General features: G+C 37.7%; 1 protein-coding gene across 1 annotated transcript in view; it reads right to left on the minus strand.

Moving 5' to 3' along the window:
- Positions 1-22,884, minus strand: part of LOC141340106 (kalirin-like) — a 204,343-nt gene that overhangs the window by 96,491 nt on the left and 84,968 nt on the right. The window contains exon 2 of the mRNA XM_073845039.1: positions 1,907-1,981. Within this exon, the coding sequence (XP_073701140.1) occupies positions 1,907-1,981 (75 nt within the window). The remainder of the gene's footprint in view (positions 1-1,906; positions 1,982-22,884) is intronic.

Here is a 22,884-nt window from a genome sequence, read left to right on the forward strand (position 1 = left end):
ACTTTCACGGGTAGAAGGTTGGAAAAACACGGGTTACGGATTGCCTGGAATGCAGCATAAATACTGTGTTGTTACCTGAATGATCCACAGCTGTGTTTGAGTTCTTCAAGAGTCCCTTGTTTGTCCTGAACAGGTAAACTGCCCGCTGTTCTTCAGAAAAATCCTTCAGGTCCCACAAATTCATGGTTTTTCAGCATTTTTGTGTTTTTGAACTCTTTCCAACAATGACCGTATGATTTTGAGATCCATCTTTTTACACTAAGGACAACTGAGGGACTCAAATGCAACTATAACAGAAGGTTCAAACACTCACTGGTGCTTCAGAAGGAGAAACGATGCATTAAGAGCCAGGGGTGTAAACTTTTGAACACAATGAAGATGTGTATTTTTTTCTTATTTTGCCTAAATATTTTTTTTTTCGTTTAGTGCTGCCCTTCATAAGCTACAGAAGATACTTACTTGTTTCCCAAAAGACAAAATAAGTTAAATATACCTGATCTTCAAATTCAAAAGTTTTCACCCCCAAGCTCTTAATATATTGCGTTGCATATGAGTCCCTCAGCTGTCCTCAGTGTAAAAAGATGGATCTCAAAATCATACAGTTATTGTTGGAAAGGGTTCAAATTTGCAAAAATGCTGAAAAACCAAAGAATTTGTGGGACCTGAAGAATTTTTCTGAAGAACAGTGGACAGTTTAACTGTTCAAGACAAACAATGGATATATGAACAACTATCACAAAACATAAATAAATAAATAAAATAAAATAAAATAAAACACAGATAACATTCAGGTAACAACACAGTATTAAGAATCAAGTGTATGTAAACTTTTCAATGGGGTCATTTTTCTATATTCAACTATAACTTTCTATATATCCCTATTACAATTGCTTATATTTAGGCTTACTAAACTTTTATACATAACTGTGTGGTACAGAAATAAATGACACCTCTAATCACATGGGTTTTGAGGAAAAGTGAGGGGAAAGAAGATGGGATTATTAGGAGCTGCTAGTAAATGGTGGGGGAAAGGGGGAGCTGGAGAACAGTATCCGTGATAAAAAATGTGTATGAGAGGAAGGAAGGAAGGAAAAAGGCAGGCTGGATAAAACAGTTAGAGATTCCGCTGACAAATCAACATCGACACCTCTAGAGATTCCCTCCTGATTTCACCCAATATAAAGTGTCCTGAACACTTTATAAGATTGATTTCAATCATACACATGTAGGTAAGAGAGGACTCATTTTGGAAGTTACACATTGTAGAGGGACAGACAGTGATTGTATTAGACATTTGGCGAATGCTGTACCTCACATCTCTCAAGATAACCTAGCACACAAATCACTGCCTCAAATCTAATATTTTGACTTCTGGATGGCATGCTTGAACAAGCTCACTAAATTCAGGCAGCTGTTAACGCACCAAAACATGTGAAGCAGCTGCAGGTTAAATTCTGTGAAGTTTCGAGTAAACCCCTCTACACACAACCTGAGAGACAGATATTTCATCGAAAAGTGATGGGTCCCATCACATCAGTATCAGTTAAAAACAGTCTTATTCTGGATGTAGTAACTCCTAATACTTTAACATAATAACAATATACATTAATATATTGTCTTTGAAGAAATATTACATGTGAACACCATCTTGAAGCTGAAACAACCACAGTAAAAAATAAAAATAAAAATCTGATTCTGATTCTTTACCAGAAGAGTCCATGATAAACATAGTCAGCTACATCTCCACCAGCTGGTAGTACAGCTGGTACAGCACTAACACCAAAAGAGGAAGATCCAGTGTCAAACATCATTCATTTTCAAAACGTATGAGTAAGTGAGTAAATAACAACTGAATGAAAACTAGATGCTTTTCGTCACTCACACATCTCACAGATCCCACACTCACCTGATACAAATGCTATTTTTTCTCTCAGCACAGGAAGGACATCAGACGCTTTAATTCCTTCACTTCTGAAAGACCCTGTGAATGAAAGAGGAGAAAAGGTGAGATTATTTTCATGTAAAATCTCATTATCACTCATTACGTTACATCTTAAAGAGGACATGGCTATGTCATAGATGGTCACAGCACGAAAATACTCTAAAAAATTATTTTCTTTTGTCATGAAACTTTAGGTGGCGCAGCCCGATACATCTAACTTATAATGACATAATGACATCATTATTCACATGGCACAGCTGGTTATTTTCGTATCAGCAGCCAATGACCTTGCTGCTCAACATTCAAATACTCGGCTAGAGCAGTTGCAGCGTGCTTCATAAACCTGATCTGATCTGATACACCAGTGGTTCTCAAACTTTTTACAGTGGCATACATCCTGGGGCATTTAACATTCTTCTGAGTACCCCCACTTAGACTGCAGTCACACCTTTTCCATTATGGGATAAAATTTCCTCCTTTAAATTGATTTACACATGAATTTTTACCTAATACATATTTTACGTCATATTCTTAACATTCTATTAAGTGTATTATTAATATGTGACCTTGGACCAAAAAAAGCAATCTTAAAGCCTTAATTAGCTTAATTGAATGGGTCAAAATTATACATTTTCTTTTATGCGGTAAATATACTGTAAATATATCAAAACTTAATTTCTGATTAGTAATCATTGCTAAGAACTTCGTTTTTAACTTTAAAGGTGATTTTCTCAATATTTGTTATTGTTTTGCACCCTAAAAATAAAAAAAATATAAATATATATATATAAAAATATATATATACTAAAAAAAGCAATAAATGATGGCAAAATTAAGTGATTAGATTTAAAACTAAAACCGCCAGTAGGTGGCAGCATGTCACTGTCTTAATGAGCGAGGCGACGCGTCTTTCAGTCTTTTAGTCTTTCAGTCTTTCATTCAGTAAGGAAGCAAATGGCTGTAGTTCACTGACTCTCCGAATCACCAGTTCTATTGCGGATTTTGTTGCAACTATTGTTTTGTTGAAAATATAACAAACAATATTGACAATATTGTGTTTAAAATGTAGGCTAGGTATAGCTTTGATTCTGGATGTTGATTGGTCGATACAGTGTTTCAACCATGCTAAAATACAAAATATACCCTGCTAAAACAAGCCTAGGCTGGTTGGCTGATCTTAGCTGGTTTAAGCTGGAAGTAGCTGGTTTTAGCTCGTCTCCCAGCCTGACCAACTAAGACCAGCCTGACCAGCCTGGCCAGGCTGGAAAAGTGGCCAAAACCCCTCTAAACCCAGCCTGCTGACCAGCTTTGACCAGCTAAAACCAGCCAACCAGCCTAGGCTGGTTTTTATTTTATTTTTTTCACCAGGGTAGTAATAGCTATGATGTGAAACATCTGTTTAATAGCTGTGTTTCACCTTATATAAAGCAAATAATTATAAAAAAAAGTACAACATTTAGTTGCCTTTCTTCCCTCTGAGGGATTTTAGGAAAAATGCCTGAAACATTTAAGCTGATACTTAAGATCAAGATATCATAAAGATACCTGAGTCCTCCATTAGGCCCGCTGGGCTATGAAAACATAACCTAGAGCAATAAAATGTTCCACTGGGTCTGCAGTAAACTCCTTGACACCAAATCTTCCTTCCTGTCCACATCTCCTTATCTCCATTCATCATGACCGATCCCCCTTCTCTCTCAGTCTGGACTTTTAAATCTTACTATCATAAAGCAGCAGGGTCCTCAGAGAGAGATGATAAGAGCCATCATAAACACTCAGAATAGAGGATGAAGCCATCTGAAGCGAGGTGTCTCCTCAGTACTACACTCCTCCCTGAGGACTCTCTGCTTCACAGGAGCGGATCAATGCTGCTGATTCCTCACATTAAAGACACGCTGGCGACTCTGCTAATGAATGACTACATTACAGAGGTCCAGAGAGGAACATGATAATATAAGAGCTGCTTCAGCAGTCTGGCTGATTATGCATCAGATTGAAGGCAGATGTAGTTCAGTGGATGATTAGAAACATCTTAACATGGATAATTAAGCACAACTAAAGTTTTGGTACTTGCTACAGCTAGTAAGCAGCAGTTGGTGTTTTTAATTAATGGTTAGTAACATTCTCATTCGCAAGAGGCTTAATAGAAAAACATTCCTCTATGTACATTTTTACTCCAAAAGCATACCTATCACAGTTTCAAAGCTGAAATGAACACTAGTGACAGTGTTATTGACTAATAAAGACTCATTTCCACACAGTTCTTTACACTATACCATGTTATGACCTCAAAATACAGTACTTTTACTATAGTGCATGATTTACAAACTAAACTTTTTGATGTTTATGTCACATAACCACCTCCATGGCTTTTCTGACATAGTAAACTTGCTCGATAGCTCACCTGGTACGGCACTGCACATTGCACAAAGCAAGCTAAAAAGCACTGGTTGCTTCAGGAAATGTATTTTTGTCTTTTTCAACTGTATTTGCTTTTGTAACTATCATTTTGGTTAGTTTAGGTGGTATGCTATTTTCAGACCTGATAGATCATTCACCTTTTATGGAAGTTTCCGCCACTGAATTAACCAAAATAATAATAATAATAATAATAATAATAATAATAATAATAATAATAATAATAATAATAATAATAATAATAATAAACTAATTGTGACTTTTTATCTCACAATTCTGACTTTATTCTCAAACTTATATACAAACTCAAAATTATTATTTTTTCTCAGAATTGTGAGATGTTTGCAAGTGAGATATAATTGCAAGTTATAAAGTCAGAATTGTGAGATGTAAATGTGATATAAATTGTGAGAACTCCCAGTTCTGACTCATAACTATATGATATAGACTCACAATTGTGAGTCAGAATTGTGAGTCACAATTATGACTTTTTCCTCAAAATTATGTGATATAAACTCACAATTGCGAAAAATAAATTTCTCGCAATTGTGAGTTCATATCTCGCAATTCTGACTTTTTTGCGATTCTAGCTTTTTTTTTTCTTAGAATTTTGAAATATAAACTCGCAATTGTGTATTCTTAATAACTGACTTAACTCGCAATTGCATGTTATAAACTTACAATTCTAAGAAAAAGAAGTCACAATTGCAAAATGCAAACTCGCAATTCTTATAAATAAAGTTGCAATTCTAAGGAATAAAGTCAGAATTGTGAGATATAAACTCACAATTGCAAGTTATGAAGTCAGAATTTTGAGATATAAAGTCACAATTATTACTTTTTTCCTCAAAATTGTTATATAAACTCACCATTGCGAAAAATAAAGTGTTAAGAAAAAGGAAAAAAAAACAAAACTTTTTTCTCAAATAGCAGTTTGTATCTCGCAATTCAGAATTTTTTTGCGATTCTGGCTTTTTTTTAGTAGAATTTTGAGATATAAACTCGCAATTGTGTATTCCTAATAACTGACCTAATAACTCGCAATTGCATGTTACAATTCTAAGAAAAAGAAGGCACAATTGCGATATATGAACTCACAATTCTTAGAAATAAAGTTGCAATTCTAAGGAATTAAGTCAGAATTGTGAGATATAAACTCACAATTGCGAGTTATAAAGTCAGAATTGCGAGATATAAAGTCACAATTATGACTTTTTTCCTCAAAATTGTGAGATATAAACTCACAATTGCGAGTTAAAAAGTCAGAATTGCGAGATATAAAGTCACAATTATGACTTTTTTCCTCAAAATTGTGATACAAACTCACAATTGCAAAAAATAAAGTGTTAAGAAAAAGAAAAAAAAACTTTTTTCTCACAAATGCGTGTTTGTATCTTGCCATTCTGACTCATATCTCGCAATTCTGACTTTTTTTTGCCATTCTGACTTTTTTCTTGGAATTTTGAGATATAAACTCGCAGTTGTGAGTTATAAAGTCCAATTTTGAATGGAAATAGTTTATATATCACATTTCTTAATAACTGACCTAATAACTCGCGATTCCATGTTATAAACTTACAATTCTGAGAAATAAAGTTGAAATTCTAAGGAATAAAATCAGAATTGCAAGATATAAACTCACAATTGCGAGTTATAAAGTCAGAATTGTGACTTTTTTTCTCCAAATTGTGATATAAACTCAAAATTGCGAAAAGTTCTGACTTAACTCGCAATGTGAAAAATGAGAAAAAAGTCTAAATTCTGACTTTATTTCTGTCAGGGTCGTGTATGGGAGATGAAGTGGAGAAGATCCAAGGAAAACCGGGAAAACAGGACTATAAACAAAACTACTTTATTTAAGAAAAACAAAACAAAATCCAGGAAACCAAAAGCAAACTAAGAGCAGACATGTAACACGAAGTAACATCATCAACAGACACTGGGGTGTGATCTGAAACAGACTTACATACACTGAAAACAAGGTGTGGTTACAAACGAGATGACAAGGGGGAAATACAAATATGGGCAAGACTATACCAAATGAATACAAAACCAAAGGGGACAACACGGAGTAAACCAAATGCATAGGAAACATAGGGGGAAAGACACTAGGAAAACAGAACATACAAGACTAAATCCTGACAATTTCTTAAAACTGCAACTTTATTACTCAGAATTGCAACATTCTTTTTCAGAATTGCAACTTTTTTTCTCAGAATTGTGACTTTATTTCTCAGATTTGCAAGATACAAACTTTTTTTTTGCGATAAAAAGGTCAGAATTGCAAGCTTTTATTTGACACCATTCACTGGACATTTTATTTATTATAAAATGTTGCACTGATCTGACTTCAGATAAATGTCACTGACATTTCACTCTGAAAGTGCCATAAAAACTGATGTAATACAATTTGGCACTATTTCTGGCATCATTTTACTGGAAGAAAAAGTCTGTAAATTTTAAATGTTTGTTTTTTTCCCAGATTTTAAGCCACAAAACTCCAATTCTTACTTAATGGGCTCTTTAACATCTTATTCTTGGCTTCGTTATTTGATCAAATGCCTAAACTAAACACACGTTCACACAAAACTGCATCAAACATTTTTTATTTAAAATTCATGTGATAGTTACAGTTTGAAACGCTTACTTTGCTGCATACTGCTTCATACACTACCTTAACACTACTACAGTGCATGGCCCCTAACTGCTGAAAATGCTTGTTAAATCAGATGGGAGTCATTAGGAAAGAAATCTGTACTCTCTCTATCTTTAATAACAGGGTGAGTGGTGTTTGAGAGGTGGAACGAAAGAACAAATGAGAAAATGAGGAGAAACACAGGAGGCCCAGAGTGAGGGATGGACTGAGAGATGAGGAGCAGTAATGGGGCAGAAATGAGGGATTGGATTACAGAAAGACTAAAGCTCAGACAGAGAGCTCAGGCCGCTCTATCTCCAGCCCCATTAATATGAGAGACAGCATCAGATCAAAGAGCGACCCGTCTGTCTGTGCTCAGCTCACTTTAAACACCTGCATTAGTGCTCAAACCGTCTGTACTCCTTGAAGGCGACTGGAGAATTTATGAAGGGCAGAGGGGAAGTGCACTTTCCTGTACCTCCTGCTCACTCTTTCAAGATATCCAGAGCAAGACACTGATATTTCATCAGTCGAGCCTTGTTTTCTCAGCAGCTCATTAGGATGAATGTTTCGAGGAGCATCAATAACCTCATCTTCGTGTTTCTTCCCACTTGCCTTTTTGCATTTCTCACCTCATTCTATGGTGTTAATGAAGCTGTCAGTTTGCCATTTACACCGTATTCATTTTCTGTTTTATACAGTGCAAGTCTAACATAAGCTCTGTCAATATTTTTTGTGGCAAAATGCCCGTTATTACATTACTTTCCTTCAAAAGTCATCTTTACAGTAAAGCACTTTAAGTCTATAGGCCCATTGCAATAAAGGATTTTAAAAGCAGAAACATGATGCTAGTATTTCAGATAAATTATTTAGTAAAAATGTGTTATTTGAGCTTTAAATTTGCCGAAATTGTCCTTCTGAGGTGGAGATACCTTTCAAGCATACTGACATAATTCCTGTGGTTGGATTTTTCTCTGTCTAAGCAGAACTTTGTAATACGATCACAGCATTGCCATTGAAATATTATACAACTTTTTATATAACTTTGGCTGTACTTTTTAACTACTATTCATTCAACCTTTATATGCTGATTGACATAATGTGACAAATGCTGTCAATAAAGCCTAACTTTAAGTCTTTAAGTCTCCTTAAGTCTAACATTTTCCCCTTGTGTGCCTGCATGGCATTTTAAGTGTATTCTAGTATTTATTTATGTTTTTAAGACCAGGTTTAATGTAACCCACTTCACAGTTTTACAACTAAACCACATTCTCCACTGCATTCAAGCAATTCACAAACAGTTTATGAATTGTTTCAAACTAATCAGAAAAAAAAGTTTTGCAAATCAGACTATGAGACAAGCCAGTTCAGCATCTCATCTGTTTCACTCACATCTTTGCAGAGGAGCTGTGAATACGTGTTTAAATGTATCACGCGTACCAATCACTGTTCTTGACAACAAATGCAACAAGTAAAAGTGTTGATTTGTCATCACTGGCATTTAAAGCCTCTTCATTCCCTTTTCACTTTAGCCTTCTGTGAACTGAAAAATAAACCGGAAGTATAATTAAATTATAGAAAGTGTGCTCCGAGAAGTTTAATGCAGGATCCTGCTGCGTGTAATAGCTCAGATCCTGTAAAGAAGGTCTAAGATTTGGTTATATAAAAAGTGAATCAAGTGAATGTGTCTTCATTTGGTTTTGTGTCTTGAATAGAGCCACGTTTTCAGCTATTTAACAGATGGCATAGTTATATCTTTTGTTAAGATACAGCTGGCAAGTGCTGAATGAATGCTTGTAGGTTGCATCAAGCATTTACAGTCATCAATGTTTTCCGCGTATTGAATGTGTATCGGGAGGAAACAGCATTTTTTTTCAGGGTCGTCTACAGAACTGAAGGCAACACAATCAGTTAAATGAGCGCTTTGTCACAAAATAAACTACAATTTGCAGAGGATTTATTCTCAACATTACGAACAGACTGCAGCTCTGAAGGAATTTGACACTGCAAAAGAATTTGGAAAGGAAATTTCTATACAATTTCACAATTAATTACAAATTTGAAGCAGGCAGACTGAAATACTAGTAGTAGTAGTTTTTTTTTTTTTTTTTTTTTTTTTAAATGTACTCCAGTAATTTTTGTTTTATATACACGGTATGTCACAAAAGTGAATACACTCCTCACAACCATTTTAGTATATCTTCTCAAGTGTTTGGGATCGTTATCATGTTAGAAAACTGCCGTTCAGCCTAGTTTCTGGAGGGAAGGCATCGTGTTCTGCTTCAGAATGTAAAGTACATAATGGAATCCATGTTTCCCTCAAAGAACTGCAGCTCCCCAGTACCAGCAGCACGCATGCAGCCCCAGACCATGATGCTACCACCACCATTGACTGTAGGCAAGACACAATTTTCTTGGTACTCCTCACCAGGGCATCGCCACACATCTGAGCCAAACAAGTTTATCTTATAGTCTCATCAGACCACAGGACATGGTTTCAGTAATTCATGCTCTTGGACAGGTTGTCTTCAGCAAACTGTTTGCGGACTTTCTTGTGAGCCAGCTTCAGATAAAGCATTCTTCTGGGATGACGCCTATGCAAACCGACTTATTGCAGTGTGCGGTGTATGGTCTGAGCACTGACAAGCTGACCTTCTACTTCTGCAACCTTTAAAGCAATGCTGGCAGCACTCATGCATCTGTTTTTTTAAGCCAGGTTGTACCTGATGCACAGAACAAGTGCTCAACTTCGTTTATGTGGCTTTGCATGGTTAAACAACATACTGCTGTTATCACTTAGGATGTACTCACTTTTGTTGCCAGCTGTTTTGACAATAATGGCTGTATGTTGAGTTATTTTCAGAGGACAGTAAATCTATACTGCTAAAGAAGATGCACATTGACTACTCTAAAATATATCCAAGTTTCATTTCTATAGTACTGTCACTTGAGAAGATATACTAAAATGGTTACTGAAATGTGAGGGGTGTACTCGCTTTTGTGAGATACTGTAACTTAAAGTACACTGTATTGTGTACATGTATAGCTGGGAAGATTTGGAAAGTTGGGTGCTTGTGTTTTTTTGTTGTACAGCCTTAGATTTTGTCTATGTATATTTGTGCACCAGCAGAATGTATGAATCATTTTCTAGCAGTGGCACGTTTCCAAATTCGCTCTGCAACAGCATCGTAAGCAGATCTAGTGGGCAATGACCAAACCAACTCTGAGAGTTGTCCTTACTGGAATCTAGTCATTTGTTACTATCAGATGATATGCCAAGAAATGACAGCAAACTTCTCATAAACACTCAATAGCTAAATAACAATCAGCCCGAACCCCCGTCTCCTGTTGTCAAGGACACTGTAACCCCCAGCAACACATCCACAAAGAAACCAGGTCAAGCCCATCCCACTGAAAAAAGCTCTGGCCTGCTTTCTGCAGCATGACTGTAGTATGGCTAAAACATTTATTACAAAACAGTCCAGAATTACAACACACGCACATGTAAACACTGATATCTTCAGAGCTATCTCAGCATATATAGCTTATAGTAGTGCAGGTACAGCGGTCATATGCTTTGTATCTCTCCCCGGGGAGAAAAGCAGAACGGAGGTCCAGGTAATCCAAATCAAGCTGTTGGGGACACACGGGGTCCCTGTACTGTACTTGATGTCTGAAATATGCCTGCATGGCTCAGTGCACATCTGTTAGGTCAATGACACACATGTTCTGTAATGGAAGAGATTATGGATCAAGAAGTCTCATGGCATAAATCTTTATGACATTACAAACAAACAGAGAGTCTGTAAGATCATTCCTGTGGGTAAAAAAGGGCCAGTGACATGACAATATTTCTTCACCCCCAAGGCACCTTTCTGAAGTCTCAAACATTTCACTTGACAAAACAAACCATACTTGCTTTCCACTGTGAAAAATAAGTGCACCGAATTGTACTCAATGTGCTTTTGTAGTGTACATCAAATCTTAAACATAGATTAAAAAAACTGTATTTTCAGAAAATATAATATTAATAAAAGGCCACCAAAGCATACTTAAAAAAAGTACACTGCCCCCCAAAAGTTTTTTTCTATGTATAAACTGTTTATGTAATAAAACATGTTTTCGTAGTTTGTGTTGTCCCTTATCAGTGCAAAATTATCACAAATTAAAAAGGATTCATGCCAATATTGTCCAAAACCCCGCTTTTCTATGGCGTTTCCAAACCTTTGAAGGGCATTGTACACTTTCATGTTTCTTAACATACTTAAGCACACTTTTAAAAAAAATATTTTGTGAAAGATTTACTTTAAAGTATCATTAAAGTAGTAAACTTATTTTGATTTGTTGGCTAATATACTAAAATACTTAATTTTTATTTTAACCATAGCGTGTCATTCAATTAATGTGTAATTACAAATAAAATGACACACAAGTTTCAGTATTTGTCAACATTTGGCAGTACACTTTAACCATATTTCAGAGCCCAGATTTAATAATGAAATTACATATAAAGCTGTACTTTAGTCCTACTTAACTCTCAAGTACAGTTGCAATCAAAATTATTCAACCCAAAATTATTGACCTGCAAGACATTTTGCTGCAAAGAACAAAATGTTGTGAAAACAACTCAACAAAGGCATCAGTACACTATTAGGGAAAGTTTATATACATTTGAGTATTCTGAGGAAGTAAGTTAATTAATAATATTATTAATAATAAATAGTCTCTAAACGTTCATGTTCAAAATTATTCAACCCCCAAAAGCCAAATTTGGTGCAGAATCTTTTATTCTTTAAAACCACCAATAAACACTGCCTGTAAGTGCTTAGAAGCTTCTGTCACCTCTCTACTGCAATCTTGGCCCATTCATCACCTGAAAAAGCTTTCAGATCACTGATAATCTTTGGTTTTCACTTTGCTACGGCTTTATTTAAATTCAACCAAATATTTTCAATGAGAATTAAATCTGGAGACTGAACGGACCACTCAAGAACATTTTATGACTGATCCCTGAACCGAGCATAAGTAGATTTGGATGTATACTTTGGGATGATTGTCCTGCAGGAAAGTCCATTGAGCATTACCTTCAGTCTTTGCACCAAAGGCATCACAATTCTTGCTAAAATGGCTCAATACTTCAAAGAACCCATGATACATGGGTGTCCTTCATACACGCATGATTTTCACTTCCTGCATCAGTAAAACACCCCTGCAACAGGACTGGTCCATCTCAATGTTTGAATATGGAGATGGTGTTCTTCTGCTGATAGGTTTTCCTTTTTTTGCACCAGACATACTGCTGATCCATAGGTCCAAAACGTTTTAGTTGGGTCAAATCACTCCATAAAACATTCTTACAGAACTCCACAGGTACACATTTTAAGCTAAGGAAAAAGGCTGTCAACTGTGTCTCTAGGAACTTTTAATGTCTTGGAAATCTTCATATAGCCTTAGACTTTCTAAAGTAATACAATTATTTCTTCTCTATAGCTTCTCTAAAGCTTTTAAGAGAGATATGTTGGCTTTGCCATTTTAGCTACTCACATTTTTTTTTCTAATAGAGTTTCTAAAGGTTTAATTGTGTTTTAAAACAATTTTGTTTCCCACCATACAAATAATTGACTAAAAAACAGCAATGTTGCATAGGGGTTGAATAATTATGACATAGCTGTGATATTAAAAAGTCCTAGAACTAAAGAGTATTACAATATTTATTGACATTATCACTTTTAATATGTCAGTAAACTGTAATACATGCAATTTTTAGGTCCTGGAACTTTAGAAAAAATAGATATTTGTGAAGTACTGTAATATCTAGGGGGTTGAATAATTTCGATTGCAACTGTATATTATTTCTATGATAAGTACTTTACTTTTTTTCAAGGTCAAAGCTGAGACAGCAAAAGAGAGAGTTCCTAGGTTCTTATACTGAGGAAAATGAACACAAATCAAAGCTTATAACAAGATTGATCACAGATTGTTACATTTCCCGTGGAAATTGCAAGTGCAAAACTCACCACCACTTTGATACAGTGTTGTTGGTGTTTGTCAGTTCCTTGCTGTGGTGTTGCTATAATGTGAGATTGGTGTTAGTGTGTTGCTGTGCACTTGTTAGTGTGTTCTGGATGGTTGCTAGGGTGTTTTTGAAAGTTGCTTAATGACCAACTCAAAAGAGCCCATCCTAAAATCTCTGTTATAGACTATTCTGCTCTCTAAATATGACTCAGATCATGACTTTCAATACTATTAATATTAAAAGGCTTTCAGATTTTTCCAGATTATCTTCCATCTTCCAGTCTGATCACTTAGAGAAGCAACAATATACCTCTTATTAACAAACCATATGATCTGAGGTATCTTTCATGGCTTAGAGTTGGTTTAATACTTAGGGTTAGCAGCTAACCCCAAGCAATAGTAACAATAATGTTGGCCTTAGCAATAACCACTAATTAAAATCATGATTACAATAAAAAAAGATTATCCTCAGGCCTACACATAAAACATGGGGGCCAAACAATCTACTTCCAAACAAGGTGAATGCACACACTGTGGTATTCCTTTCAACATAGAGACATTCCATAGCCTTTTTCTACTGTACAAACTGTATTTTCTATCCCTTTACCCTAATCCTACCCCCACAGAAACCTTTGTGCATTTTTAGATTTTTAAAAAACACCATTCTGTATGATGTATAAGCTTGTTTCCACAGGTTGACCTAACAAATGTCCCCACAATGTTAAAATTCACTGGTATTACTATACTTGTGGGGACATTTGGTCCCCATAACATAGTGAAAACAAATAAAAAACACACACACACACACACACACACACACACACACACACACACACACACACACACACACACACACACACACACACACACACACACACACACACACACACACACACACACACACACACACACACACACATGTATTCTCTAAACGCCTGGAGCTGCATCATAATCATGTCAGCAGCAGTTATCTCTCATTCAGCTTTCATTAAAATGCCTCTTGTTTTTCTCTCAGACAGTTTGCCAACCAAAACCTCATGACATTCCCTCACCCTTCACATGCAAAGCACTGCAAAATCTATGAAGTATTGATGGAGAATGCATGTCACACTGCTAATTAGGCGCTGAGAGGGGAATCAATGTGCCACCAGGACCGCCAATATGACCCGCAGCGACCAAACCTCACTAATGTCACCGAAAAAAAAAACACAACAAAACCAATACACCAGCATTACGTAGTTAAACCACATCCCACCCACATGAATAAACTTACTAAAGCAGCCAAGAGACTATACACATTTAATGTTATGTTTGCAGTTTTTCCATTGTTAAGACACTATTTTAATAAAAACTGATGTTTTTGTAATGATAAGTGACACAACAGAAAAAAATGTCTTATACTAAAAAACGCCTTGATGCTTTGATAGCTTTAATAGAGACCAAGACATCTGTACCTCTTCTTTTTAAAGCATTAAATATCACTCAATTTCCAAAGCATTTTGGGGCATCTGTACACTACCAGTCAGAAGTTTTTGAACAGTAAGATTTTTAATGTTTTTTAAAGCATTTACAATAAGGTTCATTAGTTAACTACTTTAGTTAACATTAACTAAGGGTGTACTCACACTAGGCAGTTTGAACCGTGCCCGAGTGCGTTTGACCACCAAAGTGCGGTTCGTTTGACTAGTGTAAGTGCTCCGAACCATGCCCGGGCGCGGCTCGTTTAGCCGTCCCTGGCCCGCTTGGAAGAGGTGGGCCAGAGCACGGTTCAGTTGGACTCGGGCGTGGTTCGCATGCAGCGTGAGCGCTAACCGTGCTGAAGCACGGAACAGGACGTGTGATGTCACGCTTTTGCGAGGTAATCAACGTTTTTGTAGTCCGTAATCAAAGCTGCAAAGTCATTGCTGCGCTTCAGCTGGTAATTGAAAACCTCCTCAGATGAGCAGCACAATTGCGTGAAAATTTTTGTGCCACTTAGGCGATAGACCTGTTTAACAATAGGCGTTGAGAGGGCTGTGGACCACCGCGGACCAAACGATTTAAAATAATTATCCACAAAGTAAACTATTTCGCGTTCAGCACGAGCGTTGCTCTTCCTGTTTATCCTGAAACCATCGCAACATAATGACGTAAGCGTGCTCCGGCACGAATGCTGAAACCCTATGTGAGTGCAGGCCAGAGGGGGAGTGGGGAGGGGGGACAATCGTACTCGGGCCCGGTTCAGGTCAACCGTGCCTAGTGTGAGTACACCCTAAGAATGAACAATACTTCTACAGCATTTATTAATCTTAGTTCATGTTAATTTCAGCATTTACTAATGTATTATTAAAATCAAAAGTTGTGTTTGTTAAAGGGGCTATATGCAATTTTCTTAAATTTAAACTCGCGACTGACACCTGTGGCCAAAAAACGGAACTGCTCTTCCTTTCTGCTCGCTCGAGGAACGTCTCGCTGCAGCCTGCGGTGGACATCCAACTCCGCCCACATCCAAGTGTAACGTCACAAGCCACGCCTACGTCCAAATACGTCACATTCTTATTTATTTTGAAACAGGAAGAAGCATCCATAAGAAGATCGTTCATATTGTTTGCCAACCGCTAAAAAGTTGTTGTTTGCCGCGTCGGTAAGTAAAAACAAGATTAGCCTGTCTTAAAACGTTGACAACTTTAGGAATGTGAGTCATGTGTGCATGTTCATAAACAACAGTTCATGTGTGTATTACTCAGATAGCAACAAATATATCAGAAGAATCAGTGCACTCTGTGTGTTTGTGTGTGTGTCTGTGTGTGTGTGTGTGTGTGTACATACGTACCTGTGTGTACACAAACACAAATACATATATGCATACATGTATGTATAGATAGATAGATATATAGACAGTGCAGTCTTATGACATAACATGAATGTTGAATGAATGTGCAGATAGAAAACACTCACATACTGTACATATGACATCATTGACCACAGTACAGTACCCATACACAGTAACTCAGCTGAGCAACATTCACTACATCATTTCACTACATCTTGCTAGATAACTCTGTGTATGTCACAAATTATAATTGTATTTTTCTGTATTAATGACAAGCATAATGTTTTACAACATGCAGGGCAGTTCTCGTGGGTTGAGGGGTCCCTCCCTGCTGCAGTTTGACCAGTAAAGAAAATGACTCAATACAATTCACTTGGAGGACCACATAAGCCATGCAGTGGTGCATGGAGGTATTGTGAGAGCATTTCTCTATATATTATTGTGGTTTTTCATAAATAAATATATTTGTATGTGGAATTATGAGGTAAATGATGAGTTAATACTTTTTTCGTGGACAAATACACCCCCAACATGTATGTATTCTCTATTTTTAACAGGAGCACCAACAAGACGTGGACGTTTGCAAGGGACAGTGGTCCAGAGTCGTAAAGAGTCACCATGAGTTATTCTGTGGGGAGGTGAAAGGGCCTGCCTTTCTCCAAATAGACAGTAAAAATCAACAAAATGCCATCAACGACTACCTGGGTAGAGAATTGGATGAAGCAAGAGATGTCTTTTTATTTATCTTTGAGTATCTGGAGGATATGGACACATTCATATCAATAAACAATCTTGATGAACAAGGCCTGAAGGTCCATGCCATGTTCCGTGAATAATCTATCAGAGCAAGAAATCTCTCATTGTAGCCTATGTGTGTATGTATGTATGTGTACTGCATATCAGGAACTGTCTATCTGATCATTCAACTGTTCGTTCAACTGTACAGACTTTATGATAGTTGAAACATATCTCTTGTTAAACACAACCAGTCAAATATTCTTTTTTTTCTGATCATTCAACTGTTCGTTCAACTGTACAGACTTTATGATAGTTGAAACATATCTTTTGTTAAACACTACCAGTCAAATATTCTTTTTTTTCTTTTTTTTTAAAGAAGTCTGTTCTGCTTACCAAGTTTGCATTTATTTGATCCAGTGTACAGCAAAAACAGTACAATTTTAAAAGTATTTTTTAAAGTATTTTTTAAAAGTATAGTTTTCTATTTGAAACTGTTTTCTATATTTCTAATAAAATGTAATTTATTCCTGTGATTTAAAAGGTGACTTTTTTTATATATATATATACAGTATATATATATATATATATATATATATATATATATATATATATATATATATATATATTGTGGCGAGGCGTCTGCCCGCCCCCCTAATTTTCATCACCACCCCGTCCCGTATTCGCCGCCCTTCTCCAGGCTCCCGACGGGAGTGGGTGTGTAGGGGAGAGGAGGGGCGTGTAATCGGCTCGGGCTGGCGGCGTGTGATGGGGACACCTGATGTAAATGAAGCCTCATCACCGCCGCTGTTTAAATCCCGAGCGCGCCTCTCCTCGGGAGACCGGTCTCTTTCCCCCGTGCATGCACGCTGGTGTCCTCGCGGGTCCAGGAGGGGGTGAAGAGGGAATCCCGCGCCACAAGAGTTTGGAGAGCCGCCGGACCCGCGGTCCGGTTGAGGCCGCCAGAAGCCGCCGCCCCAGCGCCGGACAGCTCGAGAGGGATGAGCCTGCCGGAGATGCCGCCGCCCTAGCACCCCGGCGCTAGTATGGAAAGCGCCCGCGGCCGCCGGACTCCGCCCCTCTCCTGGACCCTTCCCCTCTGAACACTACCGTTCCGTCACGCTGCCCCAGCACCCGAGGACACCAGACTCCCCTTTTATTTTGGACACTGTTTTACTTTATGGACTCACTTTCCCTTATTTTCTGTTTAATAAAAGCCTCTCCGAGGCCTGACGCCACACCCACTGTGTCTGTCGTGTGCCCCTCCCGCCACAGTGGTGGAGAATGCGGGCAAGGCGGGGCTTAGACAGCGCAGTGGGCAACACCTGATGACGTCATCCCCTCTCGCTCGCAAAAGTTCGTGAAGACCCGGACGGGGACGGAGGAACGACGGAGACGGCCTCCCAGCCGCAAGAAGGGTAAGTGATGTTTCAGTTAGTCACTTATCCTGCGGTTGGTTGAGGCTGTCGACTAATACCGGTTTTTCTGTCCCTGTTCCGGTACGCGGCGAGAGGGAGCGTTGCCTTGGAGAGGAATCCCCGCCCACTCCGACCGCTGGAGCCTGGATGAGGAAGGTAGCACTCCTGCGTGGGCGGCGACCTTAGGACGGGGATGTCGCTTGGGGGGGGGAATGTGGCGAGGCGTCTGCCCGCCCCCCTAATTTTCATCACCACCCCGTCCCGTATTCGCCGCCCTTCTCCAGGCTCCCGACGGGAGTGGGTGTGTAGGGGAGAGGAGGGGCGTGTAATCGGCTCGGGCTGGCGGCGTGTGATGGGGACACCTGATGTAAATGAAGCCTCATCACCGCCGCTGTTTAAATCCCGAGCGCGCCTCTCCTCGGGAGACCGGTCTCTTTCCCCCGTGCATGCACGCTGGTGTCCTCGCGGGTCCAGGAGGGGGTGAAGAGGGAATCCCGCGCCACAAGAGTTTGGAGAGCCGCCGGACCCGCGGTCCGGTTGAGGCCGCCAGAAGCCGCCGCCCCAGCGCCGGACAGCTCGAGAGGGATGAGCCTGCCGGAGATGCCGCCGCCCTAGCACCCCGGCGCTAGTATGGAAAGCGCCCGCGGCCGCCGGACTCCGCCCCTCTCCTGGACCCTTCCCCTCTGAACACTACCGTTCCGTCACGCTGCCCCAGCACCCGAGGACACCAGACTCCCCTTTTATTTTGGACACTGTTTTACTTTATGGACTCACTTTCCCTTATTTTCTGTTTAATAAAAGCCTCTCCGAGGCCTGACGCCACACCCACTGTGTCTGTCGTGTGCCCCTCCCGCCACAATATATATATATATATTTATATATATATATATATTAGGGGTGGGCATAGATTAATTTTTTTAATCTAGATTAATCTAGATTAAATCTTGGAATTAATCTAGATTAATCTAGATTAAAATGGCTAATCTGAATTCTGCTGAAGGCATTCAGAATATGTGTGCTACCCAAATAATGACTAAAAGTAAGTCTTCTAGAACGGGCCAGGTGGCGCATTAGACCAGGCGCTCATCTCCTGTTTCCAAAATGCATCACAAACTGCTTGACAATTGCATTTACAACATAATTACCTATACAAACTTGTGTAACCAAGTACTTGTGCGCAAAAGGCTGCACGACGTGCGTGTTGCCATTAAATACACAGACGCGCACCGGCATGGATATCTGCGTACATAGTCTTCCATTAAACTGCGTTGCTTTTAGAAGCGTCAATTTAGTTGTTGCATATAGTTTAATGTCTTTATTTCAGGATTATCAAAGTAAATTATAACTCATGTGCCCCAGTAAAAAGGATCTAGCAACGCACCTGCCCTGAAGCGGCTTCATAACTGCATCAATGTCAGCACGTCTCATTTGATGTGGTAATTTCACAGAAGTTGAAGACTCGTTCTCGCCCCCTACAGTGCAATTCGACTAGGTATACGTCATCCGTGCTCAAATATCAAGGTGAAAGTCATCATAGCTCACGTAGTTTAGACCCAGCTCCCAACCCAACTTTGAGAATAGATTAACGGCGATATTTTTTTTTATCGCCCGATAAGAGTCTCACGTTAACGCAGCACGTTAACGCCGATAACGGCCCACCACTAATATATATATATATATATATATATATATATATATATATATATTCTAATTTGCTGCTCAAAAAATGTATAAAATAAATAAAGGTTTCTTTGATGAATAGAAAGATCAGAAGAACAGCATTTATCTGAAATTTAAATCTTTTGTAACATAAATGTCAATTTAAAGCATTGCTAAATAAACATTAGTTTCTATAATTTCTTTCTATGGTATAGTGTATAATGTTACAAAAGCTAATTTTTATTTCAGATAAATGCAGATCTCTGGCTCTTTCTATTCATCAAAGAATCCTGAAAAACATGCACTTCTTTAAATATTGATAATATTTTGAATAATAACAATAAAAAAATTTCTTGAGCAGCAAATCATCATATTAGAATGATTTCTGAAGGATCACATAACATTTAAGACTGCTGAAAATTCAGCTTTGTATCACACAAATAAATTACATTTTAAAATATATTAAAATATGAAATCAGCTCCGTATATTAGACACATTAAATATATTAGATTTAAATTGTGCCATTTTAGCCTAGACATGCTTTACAAAAACAAGAAAACGTGTATTAGTAAAATGAAGGACAATAACTACAGATCCCAGAAACTGCCATAAATTGTTTCGACATACTTCCGGCTTTCCCCGGTACAAGGGATTGGGGAATCACGTATTTTTCAGTGGGCGTGGCTTTCGACGTCACGCTCGGACGTGGGCGGGGGTGTATCGGGGATGGGTGTGACTTCTGACATCACCCGTGGATGTGAGCGGGGTTGGATGTCCACCGCAGGCTGCAGCGAGCCCTACTTGGGCTCGCTCTCGCAGCGCGCCGATGTTCACTCTAGTCCTTGCTCGGCGCCAGTCGCTCTCAATCTTCGATCTTTTTCGGGCACTTGTCAGGGGTTTAACTTTTTTAGTCTTCTGTGGAGTTACTGTTGGTGTCAGAGTTGTCCTGGGTCTCTTATGTGTATTCGCACCATCCATTGCACTGCTTGCGAGTGTAGGCTAATTGCTGACTAGTGGTGGTGGTAGAGTGATCTGAAACGTTTAACATGATGTCACATCCACAGACAGCGAGCAAAAAATCCGACCCGACAGAAAATAGGAAAAATAGTATACAGGCTTATAGGTGCACCCACTGTGAGCTGACAAGGTGTCAGTATGCTCATCAGGAGATGTTTGAGTCATAAATGGTCAAATAAAAAGGCTATTGTTACGTTTATTTTGGGGAAAAAGTTGCATATAGCCCCTTTAACATTAGTTAATGCACTGTGAATTAACATAAGCTAACAATGAACAACTGTATTTCCATTAACTAATTAAAAAAGATTAATAAAAAACTGTAATAAATGTATTGTTCAATGTTTTTTCATGTTAGTTAATACATTAACTAACATTAACTAATGCAAATTTTCTTCTGTTCACCAAGCCGGCATTTGTTTGATCCAAAATACAGCAAGCAGCAATATTGTAAAATATTTTTACTATTATTATCAGTTATTATTAAAATAACTGCTTTCTATTTGAATACATGTTAAAATGTAATTTATTCCTGTGATCAAAACTAAATTACTCCAGTCTTCAGTGTCACATGATCCTTCAGAAACCATTCTAATATGCTGATTTGCTGTTCAAGAAATATTTATTTTTAACATTGTTATTATTATTATTATTATTATTATTATTATTATTGTCATTATTATCATCAATATTTAAAACAGTAAAACAGTTTTCTTGGATGAATAGAGAGACCAAAGATCAGTATTTATCTGAAATATATCAGATAATTAATTACTTTTAATACTATTAATAGAAATTACTACTTTTATTTAGCAGGATGCTTTAAATTGATCAAAAGTGTTGATAAAGACCTTTTTTAATGTCACAAAATATTTCTATTTCAGATAAATTCTTCTGAACTTTCTATTCATCAAAGAAACCTGTAAAAAATTCTACTCAGCTGTTTTCAACACAATAATAATAATAATAATAATAAAAGTTTTTTGAGCAGCAAATGAGAATATTAGAATGATTTCTAAAGGATCATGTGACTGGAATAATGATGCTTTGAAATCGCAGGAATAAATTACAATTTAAAATATATATTTAAATAGAAAACAGTTATTTTACACAATAAAAATATTTCAAAATTTTACAGTTTTTGCTGTACTTTGAATAAAATAAAGGCAGGCTTGGTGAGCAGAAGACACTTCTTTAAAAACATAAAAAAACAAAACAAACAAAAAAAAAACAAATCCTATTTTTCTACCTGCATACTGCTTCTTCTGTTGTAATGCTTAAATAAATAAATAACCTAAGTTAATTATTTGGAATATTACTCAGGTTCTCAAAAGCGCAAGTTGCCATAGTTCTATAAACTTCTATTGTGGTGAACATGAACTACAACAAATATACTTTCTGCATTCCCATTTTCCCTAAAAAAAAAGCATGAAATAACATTATATACTCCACAAAAGCATTTCTATGACTTCAAAAGAGGAAATATATTGAGAGACTGATTATTTTACTGAGCTACTAAACACTCATTGAATACATACATATAAATCTGTCCTTTTCTTACTGTAATACTCTAGATCAGGTAGGTAAAAGGGTATTATACAATCAGCACCTCAACATGACACATCAACACAGAGTAGAATGCAGACAAATAAACAGAGAATTGTGTGTGTGAGAGCTGTGTAAATACCTGTCTTTCTGCCGATGAGAGAGGCAGACAGCATGCCACACCTGTATCTCCATATATACATGTGGTGACCTCACCTGACACTATCAACTCCTGACTGAACAGAAAGACACACACCTATATGCACAAACTGTCAGTCTCTCTGACATCATCAGTCATCATCTGTCTCTCTGATAGGTGGGTAATTAATACCGACCAATCAGGAGCTCAAAACATATTGACAAGAGTGTACAAAGGCTGGAAGGAATCCATGAGATTGTGTGAGTGTGTGTGTTGTACGAAGTCTCTCTGACCGAGGTCTATGACATAACAGCAAATGGAGGGAAATTGATAATCAATCAGTGACTCGGATTACAACAGAGCACGGATCTATAAAACAAATAAACAAAACAGACACTCGAATATAGTCATAGAATTTTACTTACACACGATTTACTTATGATTCAATTTTGAGATATTTAATTACAGTATAGTGCACACGTTTCTTACATTTTAAAGACATTTATTGTGGACTTTCAATGGTGCTCCCAAGTTTGAACTTCCAAAATGCA

The sequence above is a fragment of the Garra rufa genome, chromosome 8, assembly GCF_049309525.1.
Source record: "Garra rufa chromosome 8, GarRuf1.0, whole genome shotgun sequence".
Taxonomy (NCBI): domain Eukaryota; kingdom Metazoa; phylum Chordata; class Actinopteri; order Cypriniformes; family Cyprinidae; genus Garra; species Garra rufa.